The sequence below is a fragment of the Oratosquilla oratoria genome, chromosome 40, assembly GCF_046742065.1.
Source record: "Oratosquilla oratoria isolate Oo_2021 chromosome 40, ASM4674206v1, whole genome shotgun sequence".
Lineage (NCBI taxonomy): Eukaryota > Metazoa > Arthropoda > Malacostraca > Stomatopoda > Squillidae > Oratosquilla > Oratosquilla oratoria.
Genome location: NC_134816.1, coordinates 26,750,745 through 26,768,721, shown reverse-complemented (window position 1 = coordinate 26,768,721; position 17,977 = coordinate 26,750,745). Strand labels below are relative to the sequence as shown.

General features: G+C 39.6%; 1 protein-coding gene across 7 annotated transcripts in view; it reads left to right on the top strand.

Moving 5' to 3' along the window:
* LOC143020723 (solute carrier family 25 member 45-like) overlaps positions 1-17,434 on the top strand; it is a 48,840-nt gene extending 31,406 nt beyond the window's left edge. For 6 of the 7 annotated variants that reach the window (XM_076177413.1, XM_076177410.1, XM_076177416.1 and 3 more), the window contains exons 5-8: positions 780-909; positions 7,350-7,465; positions 13,719-13,804; positions 15,690-17,434. In XM_076177413.1, coding sequence (XP_076033528.1) covers positions 780-909; positions 7,350-7,465; positions 13,719-13,804; positions 15,690-15,869 — 512 coding nt within the window. In that variant the 3' untranslated portion in view covers positions 15,870-17,434. Of the gene's footprint in view, positions 1-779; positions 910-7,349; positions 7,466-11,559; positions 11,664-13,718; positions 13,805-15,689 lie in introns of all 7 variants that reach the window. The other variant, XM_076177417.1, reaches the window with a different exon arrangement.
* The last annotated feature ends 543 nt before the right edge of the window (positions 17,435-17,977 follow it).

Below are 17,977 nucleotides of genomic sequence, written 5' to 3'. Positions count from 1 at the left end.
TTTACTGTACCTGTTTCTCATGTATCAATGACAGGTTCCTGCTTCTGTTGGTCCTGCAAGATGGACTGCAGGACTGACCATTTTCAAAACCCATTAAACCTTCACCACCATTAGGAGGTGCAGCCCTGAGAGGCTGACACACAATCCCCAGACTGAGCCCATGATATCTATCAACTTCAACATTATTTCCCACCCTTTTTCATACTTGGAGAGCTGACAAATGGTGACTGCTCCCCTCCTATGTTCTTCAGCCATAGAAACAACGCCAACCCAATACAACACAGACAACAGTATAAAGATTCTTCCCAGAAATATCTGTGGAAGAGCTTGAGGACTGCTGCCAGCCATACAAGATCACTTAACGGAAGAACCATGGCCGACTACCTGAAGGCCACAGTTCTTCTACAAGGGAGAACCAGGGCAATTGATTAATATCTTTAAGTTCATATATTATTTTTTCCTTGTGAAATAAAATAATTATATGTCTAATATCAAGGGATTTATAACCAAGATTAATGAATTATTATATTTAGTATCAGTTTCAGTATCAGTTGCCTATTGGTATTCTTTTTCTTTATCCTTACGTATGTATGTATATATGAAATAAAAATATGCTTAATAATAAGAGAGTTATAACCAAGATTAATGAATTATTATGTTTAGTATCAATAATTTCAGTATCAGTCCTATTGGTATTTTTTTTTTCTTTTCTTTTTTTTTAACTTTCTACAATTCATTTGCAACTTGTATGGTAAAATTTCACCCATCATTTACCATAGGTGCGGGGGAAGGAGTATGGGGCTCCAAAATTATGCCTAAGTACAACACACCAACTCAGTGTTTGGTTGATGCAGTAAGAACACAGGGCGTATCAGGCTGCTACAGAGGTCTCTTCACTATGGCTTGGAGGTTTGTTAACTTACTTTATTTCTATTACTGTTGGAGTCATTTCTATGTCTTTGTGTTATGGCTACCTCCCTTGTAAGGGGGAAAAGCCTTTGGTATGTATGTATGTGCTATCATGTAGTTTTTAAATCAGAAAATATGCAATTTTTTTTTTTTTTTTTTTTGGGGGGATAAACTAATTTCAGTGAAAGACAATTAAACCTCCAACTCTTCACAATTTTGGATGTGTGTGTGTGTGTGTATTATATATATATATATATATATATATATATATATATATATATATAATATATATATAATATATATATATATACATGCATACATATATACATACATACATATACCAAAGGCTTTTTCCCCCTTACAAGGGAGGTAGCCAAAAACCAAAGGCATAAAAACCATTCCCACCCATTCCATCCCCAATACACTCCACTCCCCTCCACCCTCTATCCTCCCTCTTATCTTGGCACCTCCTGGATGACGGGTCATCCCTGTATCTTGTCCACTGCCCTGGTTCAGAAGCAGTGTCGCAAGACACAGCACATCTCCCTGACTGGGGTATTGGCTGTATGTTATGGCAAAGTAGCATGCAGTTGATACTTTAGGGTCTATATGGGGCACCCCTACAGACCAGAGCCACACATCATTTTGTCTGTGATAGAGGAGGACTCTGCTCACAGAGAAATGATTAAACTTTTATTATACTGCTACTGTCCCTCCATTATGCTGTCCCCCAACCCCTTGTTGCTGTTCTGTACCATTTCTCTGAATTTCATTTCCTTATTTTGCCTACACTGTGGTGGGGGAAAAGAATGCTGCCACCAAGTATTCCCACTTGGATCGTAAGAGGCGAGAAAAACGGGACGGGGATTGGGACCAGGCATCCTTCTCCCTGTAGCCCCACAGGGGACATTCCTAAAAAAAGTAAAGATATACATTCATATATATATACATTTCCTTTTCATCTCATTTCAAATTCTCTCTCCTACAATTATAAAAATAATAATAATAATAATAATAATAATAAAAAATAATTGAATGAACCAATGATTGATACTTTCCAAGAGAAAAACTATATTGTATACAATTCTTAACCCTCAAAACAGGGAAATAATTATGAAAAAATATATATATATATATCTAGGGATATTGTGCAGAAAATTCAATTGAAATTGGTTGAAGTTTTGGACTTTTTTCAAGTTTTCACTTGCTTGTAACTTAACTACAAGTATGTGATGTCACAAATTATTTCATTACTTTCTAGATCTATACATACCAAAAGTACTTGAAAAGATAATTCTTAATCATATTTCCCTCACGACCAGACCTGTTCGCGGACTCCCTACCTCCCTCTTGACCGATTTCATATATAGTAAGAAATGTGCTAACTGTACAATGTTGTACAATACCCAGGCACTATAATAATAATAAGTTTATTTGGCAATGAATCAATATACATGAAGTGCGGATACGGAAAAGAACACATAGTTCAAAATAACAATTACAATTGCCGAGGATAACACAAAAAAGCATGTAAGCTTATTTCCATGTGAAATGATGATTGTTACCCGAGCTTCAGGGACTGAAAACTCGCAGCCCCACAGTAGCTATAGCCATGGTCCTTGGAACTTTCTATAGATCTCTCAGGAAAGAAGCTTTGGATCATCATCTGCGATATATTAGTATGGGTCCATTTCTGTGTTGCCAGCCAGCAGGAGTGGGAACAAGGAAAAATCATCATTTGCCATCTAAATGTTTAACCTCTTCAGTACGAGTCAAATTCTCACGTGCAGCATCGGATGCCTGATGTACAATGATTAGATGATGCATCACAATACTTGAATTATGAAAAATTAAGTCACCATTGATTTACCTGTTCCCTTTCACTCTGAGCAATAATAAACACTTAAAAACAAAATCAAGCCAGTTAACAGAATTCAGGGGTCACTAGGCTACAACTACAAAATAAATATAATCAAAACGCCAATCCTGGCATCCTCTTTATCTGGTAAATTCACAGTTACGCTATTTGGTAATTACTACCCTCAATTCTATTTACGGTAAGAAAAATTCACAGATACGGTATCCGCTCGTGTTTTGGAGGTAAAATTAGATATTTTGAAGAGGAAAAAGCAGGGAGAAGGTACGTCTGCCACGTGTCGAAACTTGGGTTCGGTATACGATAATTTCAATTTGCGGTAAGGTTTTCAGGAACGCATATGTACCGTATAATGAGGACTTACTGTATACCCACTCGAGTTTCATTATGCCTATGTAGGTGTCATCATATGGAGGAGGTTAAGGGCAAGAAAAAAAATAGTCAAAGTTGATCAAAAGTTTAGGGTATGCTTTGGAGACATGCTCCCTTTGGGCTCCACCACCAGACATAATTCATTTGCCTTCTGGTGCAGTGGTACCGCTTTTGACTGCTAACTCGTCAGTTGCGAGTTCATTCCTCATCCAAGGCTTGAAAAAATATCACAATACTACAAGTCATCATGACTACTCTCTTGGGCAAGAAGTTGTGCATAAGGTCAGAAGCATTATCCATAGATCAGGCAATACACGAGCTCTAAGCTCTCATCCAGGAGGGTAATAGTTGTTGATTACAAGTCAGGTAAATGATAAAAACCAATATTCTAGAATACAGAATGGGAGCTATCCTCATGGAGTCCTCTTTCTTCATTTATCAAACTTTGTCTTAATTTCATTTATGAAGTCTACCATTATTTCTTCTAATTTGGCTCACAAGTTCATACGTTTATGTAAAAAGTAATCCTTTCAACACCCGTTAAGAAATTTGTCTTCTTTAATTTTTCTTATTCCTTCCTCCATTCTGAAGATAACTATCACACTATTGCTCTTGCCCCGTTCCTCATATATTTTATCAGCCAGGCTGGGCATCATTCTGACTGCCACCCTTTCTATTTTTCTGTTGATAGATTTTGAATATAAGTGGTGTGATGTTTATCTCCAACACCTGTGCTGTAGGACCACCATTAGCAGGTACCTGTAGTTGGTTCCTAAGCTTATAAGCTTTACATGAGGTGTTCTTGATAAAGTATAACCCAACGTCTAATGGTCTCGTGACATGGATCACTTTAACCCAAATTGCCCGGGTGCCGCACATGTGCGGCAATCACTTTTGTTCCAAGATTTCGGGGTCAGCATATATGTGGTACTTGCAAATTTCTGAAGATATCGGGTGTCAGCATATATGCGTTACATAGCCACGTTCCAAATTTACGGGGAACGCACAAATGCGGTGTTGTCTCTTGTTCTCGGTCCTCAGCATATGTGCGTCTTTTTATCCTATAAGGCCAGAGGTTCTTTGTTTACCATTTGAAGTAAGAGGGGAGGGGGACTGGGGGGATAATTAGTTTCGCCTCATTACTCCAATACCCCCCTACTCAAGGGGGGGTGAATGATGTCACCGAATTGGCGCATTCTGATTGGTTTATTTGAAATATATTATCTTATAAGACGATCTGAGATTGGATAATAAATTATGTTACACTATCTATGATTGACCATAGAGGTGAGGGGTGAATGATGTCACCGAATTGGCGCATTCTGATTGGTTTATTTGAAATGTATTATTTTATAAGACGATCTGAGATTGGATAATAAATTATGTTACACTTGGCTATCTATGATTGGCCATAGAGGTGAGGGGTGAATGATGTCACCGAATTGGCGCATTCTGATTGGTTTATTTGAAATATATTATCTTATAAGACGATCTGAGATTGGATAATAAATTATGTTACACTATCTATGATTGGCCATAGAGGTGAGGGGTGAATGATGTCACCGAATTGGCGCATTCTGAATGGTTTATTTGAAATGTATTATTTTATAAGACGATCTGAGATTGGATAATAAATTATGTTACACTTGGCTATCTATGATTGGCCATAGAGCTATATATAAGGCGAGACTCAGACTCAGCCGGTTGAAGTCGTTTCTCGCCAGGCCTCTGAACTGCTAACATGCCTCGCCAGCCCTCAACCTCTCTACGTTCAACTTCTCGACCTACGAGTCATAGAAGGCCTACTTCCAAGTCTCGCCCTTTGCGTATATCATCCTCTGACGAAGATGACCCTGCACCTCTTGCTCCATCACCCAAAAGGCGTGCCATTCCATCTGCAAGTGGAACACAACTTGTACCATCGGGTACACAACAACCTGTACCCTCTACTTCGGGTACACAACAACAAGTAGGCGATTCTGACTGGGATCCTGAGGACGTGGACAGCTCAAGTGAGGGCAGTGATGAAGAATGGGGAGAATTGGATTATGTAAATATACATGATTCATCAATAGACTCGGACGAGCCGCTAGCCAATGTGGTGAGGAAGGAGCACGACAGGAATGCACCAGGTACATCTGGTTTCCAGTGGAAGAAGAAAAATAACGTACCAAGGAGATTTGCTTTCTCTGGTTCTCCAGGAGTACAGAATGAAGATCTGGATGGATACTCCACTGTGTCTGATGTATTTTCCTCTTTATTCCCTCCTGAAATGTGGGAAAGATTTGCTGAGGAGACAAACACATATGCCAGCCAGAACCCACCCAAAGCCTATGCCCATTCGAAGCCTTGGACACCTGTGGACGAGACTGAGATGAAGGCCTTCATAGGTCTCCGTCTTCTCATGGGAGTGCAGAATCGTCCGCATGCACAGCACTTCTGGTCAAAAAGCAAACTTCTGCACTCCGAAATATTTGGTGAGACCATGAGTAGGGACCGATACTCCATGATTGCATCAAATATGCATTTTTCCAATAATATGGATCCTCAGAAGGACAATGACAAGTTGTGGAAGCTAAGGCACATCATTGATATGTTTGACTTCACCTTCAAGACTGTTTATACATCCCCCAAAATTGTGACAGTCGATGAGAGTCTCTTGGCATATCGTGGCAGACATCATGCTGTCCAGTATAATCCCTCAAAGCGGTCACGGTTTGGTCTGAAGGTATACAAGTTGTGCTGCAGTGATGGTCCTGCTGCTGGCTACACCATAGCTTTCAAGGTTTATATGGGGAAGGAACCAGGAAATGATCCAGTGGCTATGAGGGCAGTTGTTGATCTGATGACGAAGGCTGACATGATGGACAAAGGATACGACTTGTATGTGGACAATTGGTATTCGTCACCACAACTTTTTCACTACCTCCAGGCAAGGCGAACAAATGTGGCTGGCACAGTAAGGATGAATAGAAAGTTCATGCCAAAAGATATGGTAGTAAAGAAGAAAGGAGAGATAACATCACGGTCAACAGCTACAGGCATGATATGTATATCCTGGATGGACAAGAGGAGAGTAAACATCCTCTCAACAATGCACAGAGACAACATGGAACCCCTTCCACCCAACAGGAGGGGAGAGGTACGCCACAAGCCACAAGCCATCCTAGATTATAATCTAGGAATGAAAGGAGTGGACTTGTCTGATCAAATGGCACAATCGTACCCTGTACCGCGAAAAAACCAACAAGTGGTACATAAAGTTATTTTTTCATCTGCTGGACACTGCCATTGTGAACACTCATCTCATTCACCGGGCACTTGGAAGCACCAAATCACATCTGGATGACAGGCTGGAGCTGATAGAAGACCTTATTCAACCTCATCACACCAGATGCCGCTCACCATCACCAGGACCAGGAGTTATAGGTGTACGACCAGGTCATCTTTTGACTGAAGTCCCAGACAAGAAAAGAAAACGCTGTCGCCAGTGTCGCTTAGAAAGTGGGACAAGAAAAGACTCCTTCTACTGGTGTGCCAAGTGTAAGTTAGGTTTCTGCCCAGGGAAGTGCTTCAATAACTACGCAGAACACAGACATGTCTTCTAGACTGACCACCAGTGGACCAGAGGACGGGCTGCCGCATATATGTGGTGCTTCTAATTTTATTATTTTCCTTTTTGTAAATTCAATAAAAATTATTTTGTGATCACTATTTTTATTACATAAACATATATGTAAAGGATGGAACCTGATATACATAAATAAAATAAAAAAAACAAGGTAGTTGAAGCTTCTCTTAGTAATATAAGCAACCAAACTCAAGCTTACATAAATTTAGGATGTCTTACAAATTTTATTCTCATATGAACACATCACAACACATAATAATAAATAATACATGTTCGTGAATCTGAAGGGCCCTGGCCTTATACAGAAACCCCGCTATGCGCGGAAGTTAAGTAGATAAGACGTCCGAGAGTGAGATGCGTCAACAACATCTCAGGCCCGTCAAATTTGGGTTAAAGAATTATTTTTGTTTTCCATAAACAGTGAAATACAGGGTCATAATCATATCTTTTAGTCAGAATTACAATTGAACAAATGATATATAATTCATGATCTTGTGATAGTCACTATATTGTGCAAAAAGTATTTTGATTAAAGCCCCTAAAAGTTTGTATGTCTTGCAGAGACATTCCTTCGTTTGGTTTGTACATGACCATCTATGAACTGGTAATCCAAGCCATAGCTGGTGGGGAAGAAAAGGCTTCTCCTGCTGAACTGATCTTTGCAGGAGGAATTGCAGGTATGATGCTAATAATATGAAAATACCAAATTGGTTCAGGTAAGGTCTCTTGCCAAGCTTGGTGGTTTCATGCAAGTTAGTAGTGTAAAAGTGACTAGGGCTTGGATGGTAGTATGTAGATGGATCATGGATGTGAAAATTGTACTGAAAGAGTATTTAACCCACGGAGAAAGAAATCCTAATCAGAAACAAACTTGCTCAAGAGAAAGTGTTAAAATTTTCAATTATGTGAGTAGTGTTGATGATGCTGATAACAATAATACATACATACATATACCAATGGCTTTTTCCCCCTTACAAGGGAGGTAGCCAAAAACAGGCATAAAATCCACTCCCACCCATTTCATCCCTACATACTCCACTACCATTCACCCCACCCCACCCCCCAGCCCTCCCTCTTATCTTGGCTCCTTCTGGATGACAGGTCATCCCTGCATCTCGCCCCCTGCCCTGGGTCAGAAGCAATGTAGCAAGACAGCACATCCACAGCAAGGCCATTTTATTTAATCAGCAACCCCCCTCCCCTCTCTGTCCCCTCATGCAGGAAAAGAGAAGATGGGGAGAAATCCCTTCAGCCTGCGTCAAAATATCATTCATAAAAAATAACATTAATAGTATAATAATAATAATAATAATGATGATGATGATAATGATAATAATAGTAATACTCACTCACCATCTAAGTCTCACCATCCCACTCCCACACACTGGGACGTGAGAAACCCCTTGTAGAACAAAGCCTTGTCAGTTGCAGCAAGCCGCAGGGTTTTTTAGGTCGATCTTGGGTCACTTCCCTGCCTGGCCAGGGCTATTGGGAACCAATGCAGCATAGCCCACAGCGTGTCCCAGGAATCAAACTCATGACCACCTGCTCATGAGTTCAACATGTTATCCACTGGGCATCCACGTGAGAGCAATAATAGTAAATACACACATATGCCAAAGGGCACTTTTCAGCCCTTGTATGGAGGATTGCCAGCCAAGGCATGTATCTGTTCTATACCCATCTGTTGTCCCTTTCATAGCTCCTTGTGGGTGAAGGGTAATCCCTGTCCCCCACCCACTGCTCTGGTTAGAAGCAATGCAGCAAGGCACAGCATCTCTGTAATGGTGGTTTATTTCAATTAATAATTTTTTTATCTTTATTTTTCAATTTCTACTTTATACGTTAATTCAATAAATTCAATAATTCAATAAATTCATTAATTCAATAAAAACAATAATACCTTAAGAAAATTTTGTGGCAGGAAGGGTCTGAAAGATAAGACATGAGGGTTTGTTTATGTTATTTTACGTCAACATTCCTGTAGCCATTCAAAAAATACATAAGTAAAATAGATAAATAAATAAAATGAAATAAAAAATAAAACACTGAACTCTTCCTTTTCACCAACACTTCATATCTAGACTTCTAGCATACAGTGAGCAACAGAGGCCACACTGCACTAAATCACTAATTCATTTCACCAATTTATCATGTGTGTTGAGTTGGAGACACTGACACCTTGCCTGGCAACTAGCCTGTTCCCTCAGTAGAAATGCATGACCCAATTTTTTTTTCCCAAATACAATAATAATCTAGCTATAACTAGTGACTATATATCCATATCTCGTTCTCTATATCTATATATCTCACTATCTCATTGTAGGGGGGAGGAGAAGAATTTTTTTTTTTAATGTAGTTCCCTCAGTAGAATGACGCACAGCACCTGCGGGTAATACCACCCTTCATCTATTGACATCCCACTCTTTAGGTTAACATCTTTGTGTACCTAATCCCTGTATGTATCCACCTATTCAAGCTGAGTTACTCCATTCGGGTGATTATAGTGACATCTATACTCCCAGTGTTATGGAACCACCCCAAGCTTCCATTCTTCTCTTGAATGCAGAATTTTTGCAAATAGCCCAAGGCAAAGTTCCGTCACCATGGACTCGGATGAGTGTGTTCCCCAGGCTAGGGTACACTTCCTTCCCGCCAAAACACAGAGAATGCGATAGGGTGGAAAGGAAGTTTTGTTGCTAAGACGAAGGAAGTCACGTAAGTCAACAAGGAGAAAGGATAGGGAGGGGGGTGGGATACACATCCTACATGACATCACCATGAAACAAAATACTATACAGGGATTTCTTGATTTATGCAAGGGATATGTTCCTGAAGGGATCGCGTAATGTAAAAATCACAAAGTGAACAGTTAAGTTTTTTTATTGCTTACTCTATTTTTTACATCTTGTTATTCTAAATAATCCATGTAATATGATAAAATGACTAGGTTTTTTTGTCTCATGTTATTCCAGAATCACATATTCTAAACACACATAAATCAAGAAATCCCTGTACTATATATACATACATACATATACCAAAGGCTTTTTCCCCCCTACACAGGGGGTAGCCAAAAAGAAAAAGGCATAGAAATCACTCCCACCCATTTCATTTCCCATATATTCCACTCCCCTCCACCCTCCTCCCTCCCTTCCTGTACTATATATACTTCCAAAAAAAGACATATGGCAGCATTACACCACAGCAGGGCCTGACAGCCAAAACCCGGTTTATCCCCATCACTTCATTACATGATGACCCTCCCTCCCCCCACCACATAAAAAGAAATCCCTTTGGGCAGTGTCACTTGGTCATCCATTCAGAACCACTCTCCACTTCTCCTCCCCATCATCTCGATGATGATGATGATAATGATGATGGTGATGAAGAAGAATGATGATGTTGTGATGATGATGATGATGATGATTGATTTGATTTGACATCAGAAACCCCTATCGAGAGGCTATGACAGTATCCCTTACAGTGGCCTTTGTAGCAGGGAATTTAATGAACTGTGCCCTTAGTTCAACTCGCCCTGAGCAGGGTTTGAATCGTCATCATCTTGACCTTCGACACAAGTAACAATGCCCTAACCTGCTCGACCAGCGAGTATCCAGATGATGGTGATAGCAGCAGCAAACGGGTGCTTCATGTTTCATTGGAAACCCACTGCTTCATGTTGGTTGGCAACAGTCCTTAGTCTCTCACAGAGATCTCTTTGGGAAAAAAGTGGGCTGCTGTCTTTGGTGTGCCCACAATTTTCAACCAGTTTCAGTGAAATTTCATACCACATACCCCTAGACAGGTCTGAAGGAAAAAAAGAATACTTTTTCCCTACAATGTGCAATTTATGTTTTGTTTTGTTTTTTTCAACCAAAATTTTGTAGAAAAGATCAAAGTCCTTGTACCATTTTTTTTTCAACAATTATAAGAGACAGAATTTGAAGAAAAAAAAAAAGTGTATATATATATATATATATATATATACATATATCTTTTTAGATATCACATCAGCCCTACAGAGAAATCTCTCCAACAACAAACAAGAACACTGGCAAGTCACCATCAACACAGGAGCAAATCCTAGATCCAATCACCACACAAAGACACTAAAACCATCCTCCATTGTCCCACTCTAGCCTTACCCAGACACCATAATATCTCTTACCCCAAGTGCCTTATGAGCTGATTACCTGGGAACTGTGGGTCTTACAAGGCGAGACCTGGGTCAATAGATTGATTGATCTATGTTGAGAATGGAAAGTCAGCTAAGGGATGTGCCACACACTCAAGTTTGACTGCAAGGGAACTTAGATAGATAGACTTTATTTGGCAATGAATTAATGTACAAGAACACATAGTTCGGAATAATAATTGCAAATTGCCGAGGATAACACAAAAAGCATGTACGCTTATTTCCATTGTGGTCCTCATCAGATTGTTATTCTACACTAAGTCACACAGACAACATACGTAGGGGGTTAAGGGGACCAGAGACAATCATGAGTAATACCAGTCAGTACACATATGACACATAAACATTGTTATAGTTTTACTAATATTACTAAAATGTTTGTACACATAGGATATTGAGAACTTTGTATCAAAAAGTTTGGAAACTTGTAGTGTAGGCTTGTTTCCATCAGCATGCTAGGTTAAATATTTAGCTATGCAGATTTGTGTTGATATTGGAGCATGTTTGTAATCATTAGTTTGGTTATACATTGCCAGTTTAGTATATATTTTGCTTCATTTTTTTACATTCTAGGGATGTCATAGCCAGTGCAGTGTACATGCTGTTGTACTGCCACCTGACAGATCAGGAAAAAGACCCTCCACTTGGTACTGTTTTTTGGGCAGGAGGGGTGGCAGGTAGGAACATGTCTTTACTCGTAGATTTAAATGAAACCGCTTAACATACTCCTCTTGGGTTCACAATCACTATTTTTTCTAATTGCATGCATAGCAGAATAATAATACAGTATTGATTATCAATAGTTTTACAATTTAGTTGAACTTCATATATAAAAAGTTATTGTTATGGACCAATAACAGGTACCTGCTAGTGCTCATTCTACAAGATGGATGTCAAAAAGAATCATTTTCCTGCCGCCCAACTTCAAAACCCATCAATGCCCAGTCTTCCATCTGTAGTTGCAGTCCAGAGGGGCTGACATTCTATCCCCAGGCCCAAGCTCTCTATGATCTATATCCTCCACCTTTTCACATAAAGAGAACAGACAACTGGTGATTGCTTCCCCTCTACTACTTTAAGAACATAACACAACATAAGAATAAAGGAGACTGCAAGAGACCATAAGGCCTACACTAGGCAGTGATGTAAAGTCACACAATATTACAACACAGACAACAGTCCAAGGTTCTCTATAGTGATTTTTATGGGAAGACTCCACAGCCAGAAGCAGCCACTGTGGAGCTACAAGTTTCCAGTTAGTGAAACTCTAGGCAGCAATTATTATGAATTTTTTTAACCCATTTTTAAGTTGACATAGCAGTCAGTGAAGATAATTGTTGCTAGTAAGTACTTGGAACAGCATCTTCACAGTATGGCTTCAGATTTCTTGCTTTATATAATTGTAATTGTTTTTTATGTATTTCCTTAGACAGTTACATATATTTTTGTAATGTGAAAGTATTTATGTTTTTGCTCTAGGGTTTTAGTTGGCCCCGTTGCACCAATGGCTCATTTCAGCTGAATAAAATCATCTGGCAATTAAAATATACCTCAGAAAATTTTTTTATCTCAATGGTAGAAGGGTGAAATTGGAGAAAACATAACAAGTAAATGACAGTTTCCCCATAAAACATTTGCAAAGGATACTGTGTTATGTACTTGGTAAATCAGTCCCACAAAGGTCTGTACCAACTACTGTAATATTCCTTATCTACACAAGTGACATGATGGAAGGTATAAAAAGGTATGATAACATGTTTGCAGATGACACAAAGATCACGAGAAAAGAGATAAGGAGGATAGTAGGTTGTTGCAAAAAGATTTGGAACATATGTATGCCTCAAGCCAAGAATAAAAAATGAAATAAAGTGACAGAAAATACTACATACATATACCAAGGCTTTTTCCTCCTTACAAGGGAGGTAGCCAAAAAGGAAAAGGCATAAAATCATTCCCACCCATTCCATCCCTGAATACACTCCACACCCCTCCACCCTCCCTCTCATCCCTGCACCTTGTCCACTGCCCTGGGTCAGAAGCAGTGTTGCAAGACACAGCACATCCACAGCAAGGCCGCTTCATTAAATCGGTGGCCCCCCTCTCCGTCCCCCCATGCATAAAAGGAGAGGACAGGGAGATATCCCTTCGGGCTGCGTCAAATTTTGCTCACACATACTACCTCACCCCATGAGGGGTGTAAGGAATATAAAGAAAATACAAAAAGCAGCAACCAAAATGACTCCTGGCCTTGCAAACAAGTCATATGAGGAGAGACTAGAAGCAATAGCCCAGTCATTGTCCAAAGATCAACGAGAAAGTGAGGATTTGGTTGCAGCTTTCGGGTCACTGGTTGAAATATCACAAAGTTGACAGAAAATAACAATCAGAGTGGTAACACCAAATCTACAATAATTACTGTCAAGCAAAACAAAGATGGCTGAGCCACTTACAAAGACATGTGACAAAACAAGAACAATAATAGCAGCTCCGTGTTTTCACATTCCAAACTTGTAAAAATAAAATCATCTAGAATCAGCTTAGAAGGCAAACTGGCCACTTGTCTAAAAGGTGTGTTTCACCTCTGATCTCTCCATTTTACTTTCTTAAATCCATTATTGATTAGCTAACAAATATAGTCTTTTGATATATATACATTTTAAACTTGAGAAATCAAGTGGGAATGTCATTCTTTTTGTACTATAAATGTAATCAAAACTACTTTTCTTATTTAGGTGCTATCTCTTGGGCTTCGATTCTGCCACTAGATGTTGTGAAATCCAGGATACAGGCAGATGATCCCCACAATCCAACATACAAGGTGAATAGTTTTGACCTGTACGCAGGTAATGAGAAGCACATGCTGGCAACCTATTTATGTTGAGTATATTGTAATCATGGACTCATCTGCCAACCTATTTATGTTGAGTATATTGTAATCATGGAAGCTCGCTGGCCGAGCGGGTTAGGGCGTCGTCACTTGCGGCGAAGGTCGAGGGGATGGTGGTTTGAATCCTGCCACCAGCGAAGTTGAACCAAGGGCATGGTTCATTAAATTCCATGCTACAAAGCCCTCTGTGAGGGGCACTGTCCTAGCCTTCCGATAGGGGGGAGTTTGTGACGTTAAACCATATCATTATCATCATATTATAATCATATATGAAATATGAACTTCTTTTTCTATCTATATACCAAGGGCTTTTTTCCCCCTTATAAGGGAGGTAATCAAGTCAAAAGACACCCACCCACTCCACCCCCCATTCCACTCCCATCCACTACCCTCGTTTCCTTTTTCTTAGCTCCTCATGGATGAAGCATCATCCCTGTATCTCACCCACTGCCCTGGGTCAGAAGCAATGCAGCAAGACAGTACATCCATAACGAGGCTGTTGTGGATGTACTGTATCTTGCTACATTATTTTTTACAAGTTAAATTTCATTTGCTTACAGCATTGAGGAAATATTTGTTGTAAATATATATTCTTTTTATATTCCATATACCCAGGTGCAATCCCTCATACCAAAAGACCTACTTACCCGCTTTTCACGTCTCAGGTTCTTAAGAGATGGTCACTCTGTACTCTGCCACATTGCTCAGGTCAAACCCAGTGCATCAGGTCACAGCTTCTCCGACACAGAACTGGACAGCAGAAGCCGATTTATCCCTGCAGCTTCACCACACAGCATTCCTCCCTTCCTCATTCTCTCATCTGTAACATGCCCCACAACATTCCTCTATTAACAAAATATCTCTTCCTCAATAGACTTGTGGGCCAGGCCAGTGGCTGTAACCAATTATCTCTGGGACCACAGACTGGCTGGTCCCATTATATGCTTTCTCCAAGTCCACAAATCCCCAAAATATTTCCTTACCTTTTCCTAAATATTTCTCGCAAGCCTATCTTACTACAAATACTTGATTCAAGCAGCTTTGTTCCTTCCCGAACCACAGATTTCCCCAGTATCTGTTCCTAAATCTATCACTTAACTCACACCCATACACTTTCCCAACCACGTTCAATAAGCTAATTCATCTAAATCTACAACATTCATATCTATCTCCATTCCTCTTTTATAGCATGACTGTACATTCACTTCTCCAGTGAACTGGGACTCTCCTCCACCTCACATGATGAACAACCTCACCAATCATTCCACTGTTCCAACTCCACCTTTTGTGAGACAATCTGTGTGACACATATCTACTCCCAGCACTCTTCCACACATCCTCTTGGGCACCTCTACACAATGTTAATACATACATACATACATATACCAAAGGAAGGCTTTTTCCCCCCTTATAAGGGAGGTAGTCAAAAACCAAAGGCATAAAAACAACTCCCAACCATTCCATCCCTATCACAATCCACTCCCCTCCACCCTCTTCCTCCCTCTTATCTTGGCACTACCTGGATGAAAGGTCATCCCTACATCTCGCCCACAATGTTAATACAGTACTACCTCTCATTAACGGACTAAAAGGGGGGTAACGGTGTCTGATGACATGAATAATCCGTTGATTTGTGGTGGTTTTTGGGTGTAGTGATTGCACAGCACTAAACAACAGCACCAAAAACACAGCGAAAACACCACAAAACACAGCTAATTGACATCTGTTAATGAGAGGTAGTACTGTAATTAGAATTAATCATCAAACACGGGTTTGAAATTCTACTTCATAATTGACAAATACCTTTCGTACTCAGGGCTTCTGGGATTGTGCCCGGAAAAGCTACAAAGCTGATGGTTTGAGCGTCTTCACAAGAGGGTTCTGGATGATGACGTTAAGAGCATTCCCAACCAACGGTGCCATCTTTTTGGGATACGTGACCTCACTTGGACTGATGAGAAAATATACGACTTCCACCAGAGAGAATCAAGCATAATTGTTTCAGTGAGGGCCCATGCACAGCGCAGGAAAATGAGAAAATTAATTTCATAAATAAAAATGATGACACAGTTTCTCTGAAAGTACAAGAATGTGAAAGATGTTAATACCTATCTATATAAAAACAACAGTGATATGAAAATATCAGTTTTATTCTTAAAATGTCTATTTATGATTTTTAACCCTAACACTGTAGGAGCATTTTGTTTACATCATGTGTTGTTGTCATTCTCTAGACTGTCTATTTGAGCAGTCCTGCCTCCCTGAAGAACACCACAGCAAGAACACAGTTTTCCCACAAATCCCATATAAAGTGTATGTTGTGTTGTTGGCATGCATGATTATGTACAATACAGTCTTCCATAATGTCCATCATGTGTACAGGGGTTTTCAGCAAAATGTAAAGAAAGTTCATTATAAAAAAAAAAAAAACAGAAAACTCATAACACATTTTATATGATCTAGAATCAAAAGCAAACCACTAACAAGTAGCATATACCTTCCACATTGCAGTGATGCAGGTCTGAGTACTTCACTGGACAGGCAGTGATTTTAGAATTTGTACAACTTTTTGTATTTTTCCACTTCCCTGACCTTGAACAAGTGCCTACCACACACATAATGTCCATTACACTTACACTGCCCTTAGGATAAACTACCAAACTACTTCACACTGTTGTGTGCTGATGTTTGGATTGCATGTCTGACAGAGTTGTTAAGGCTTTGTGATACCAAATTCTTGATCCTAGTTTCATTATTGGGGTTTCTCCTTGTGGCAGAGTTCTACATTTATCTACAAAATCATCATGTACATTCATGGGTCATTTCTTTGTTAATGACTCAGTAGATTTCAGAACCAAGATTCCCTGGGTAGTCCAAGTAAAGTTCACTTCATCTTGGTGTGCTTGAAATTGCTGTCTAATAGGTCTGGGTAAGATCAGGAATGCAATACTGCTTAATGGAGTCAGTGTTGTAGTCATTGACTGTGGTACTTGTGTTCCTTGATAACATTGATGAAAGAAGTAAAGGAGACTACACCAGGAAGCCTGTAGCTGCAGCCAAAGTCCTATGTGGTTGGACTGTTGGGGCAGGTAACAATCACTGATGGGAATTGGAGAAACATGTGGAATTCAAACCCACAATTAAGTGAATGCAAGATCAACATGCTTCCGATTATGCCACCAGTGCACAATAACATTACTGATCCCAATTATTACCCTCTGTGAGGGGGGGATGAGCAATTGCTCTGGTGTTATTTTTGTAGATTGTTCTTGAGTTGGTGGTGTCTCTTCACTCCATTCACGGAGAAGTCATGTGAGGCTGGGAAGAACTGCGATAGAGGGACTGTATTTTTGGAAGGATCAAAGAGCTAATAAAGCACTACAATAAATGATAACATCAAAACCTTGATAGTGAATGCAAAGTTAAGGGGTTAAAGGTTTCACATCAGTCCTCAAACAGAAGCATAAATCTTTCAATCTTTTGAGACTTCTGAGTGTATTTCATCTGTCCAATTATAACTCCATATTGTGTAAAGGGCCAAATAAAATTCTGTAATATTCAGCTTGTGTTCTTTATTGATTTACACTTCAACCTAAAAGGAAAAAAAAAAAAAAAAAAAGGACATTTATTTACAAAGATAAAGATCCAGCTTCGAACTATAATATAATTGGAAGAGAGGAACAGTGTGTTCACAAATTGGTTTCAGTGGTCCTTGAGCAGGCACAATCTACCAGCTCCATCAGTCTATAATGGAGTAGTCAAAGCACTGATGATGAGGCACACAACAAATGGCACACAGCACAAGGATTTGGCTAGTGATTCTCCCACTGTTTACATTGATTTCATTAGTGTGTGTCATGAAGTATTAATGGAACTATTCTGAGAAATCAGGTAAAAGAAAATTAAATGCGTATAACTCGTACAGGAATGTAAGGATTACTGAAAACGAAAAAAAAATTCTATATAAACGTGTTCTGGTAATTTCAGCAATAAGATATGTTGACTTAATTTTGAACTCCTAAGGCAGACTACACATGGAGCGTCTTTGTGACGTGCGTCATTTATGACGACCGTCAAAAAAGACGCTCGTTTTTAGATAACTAT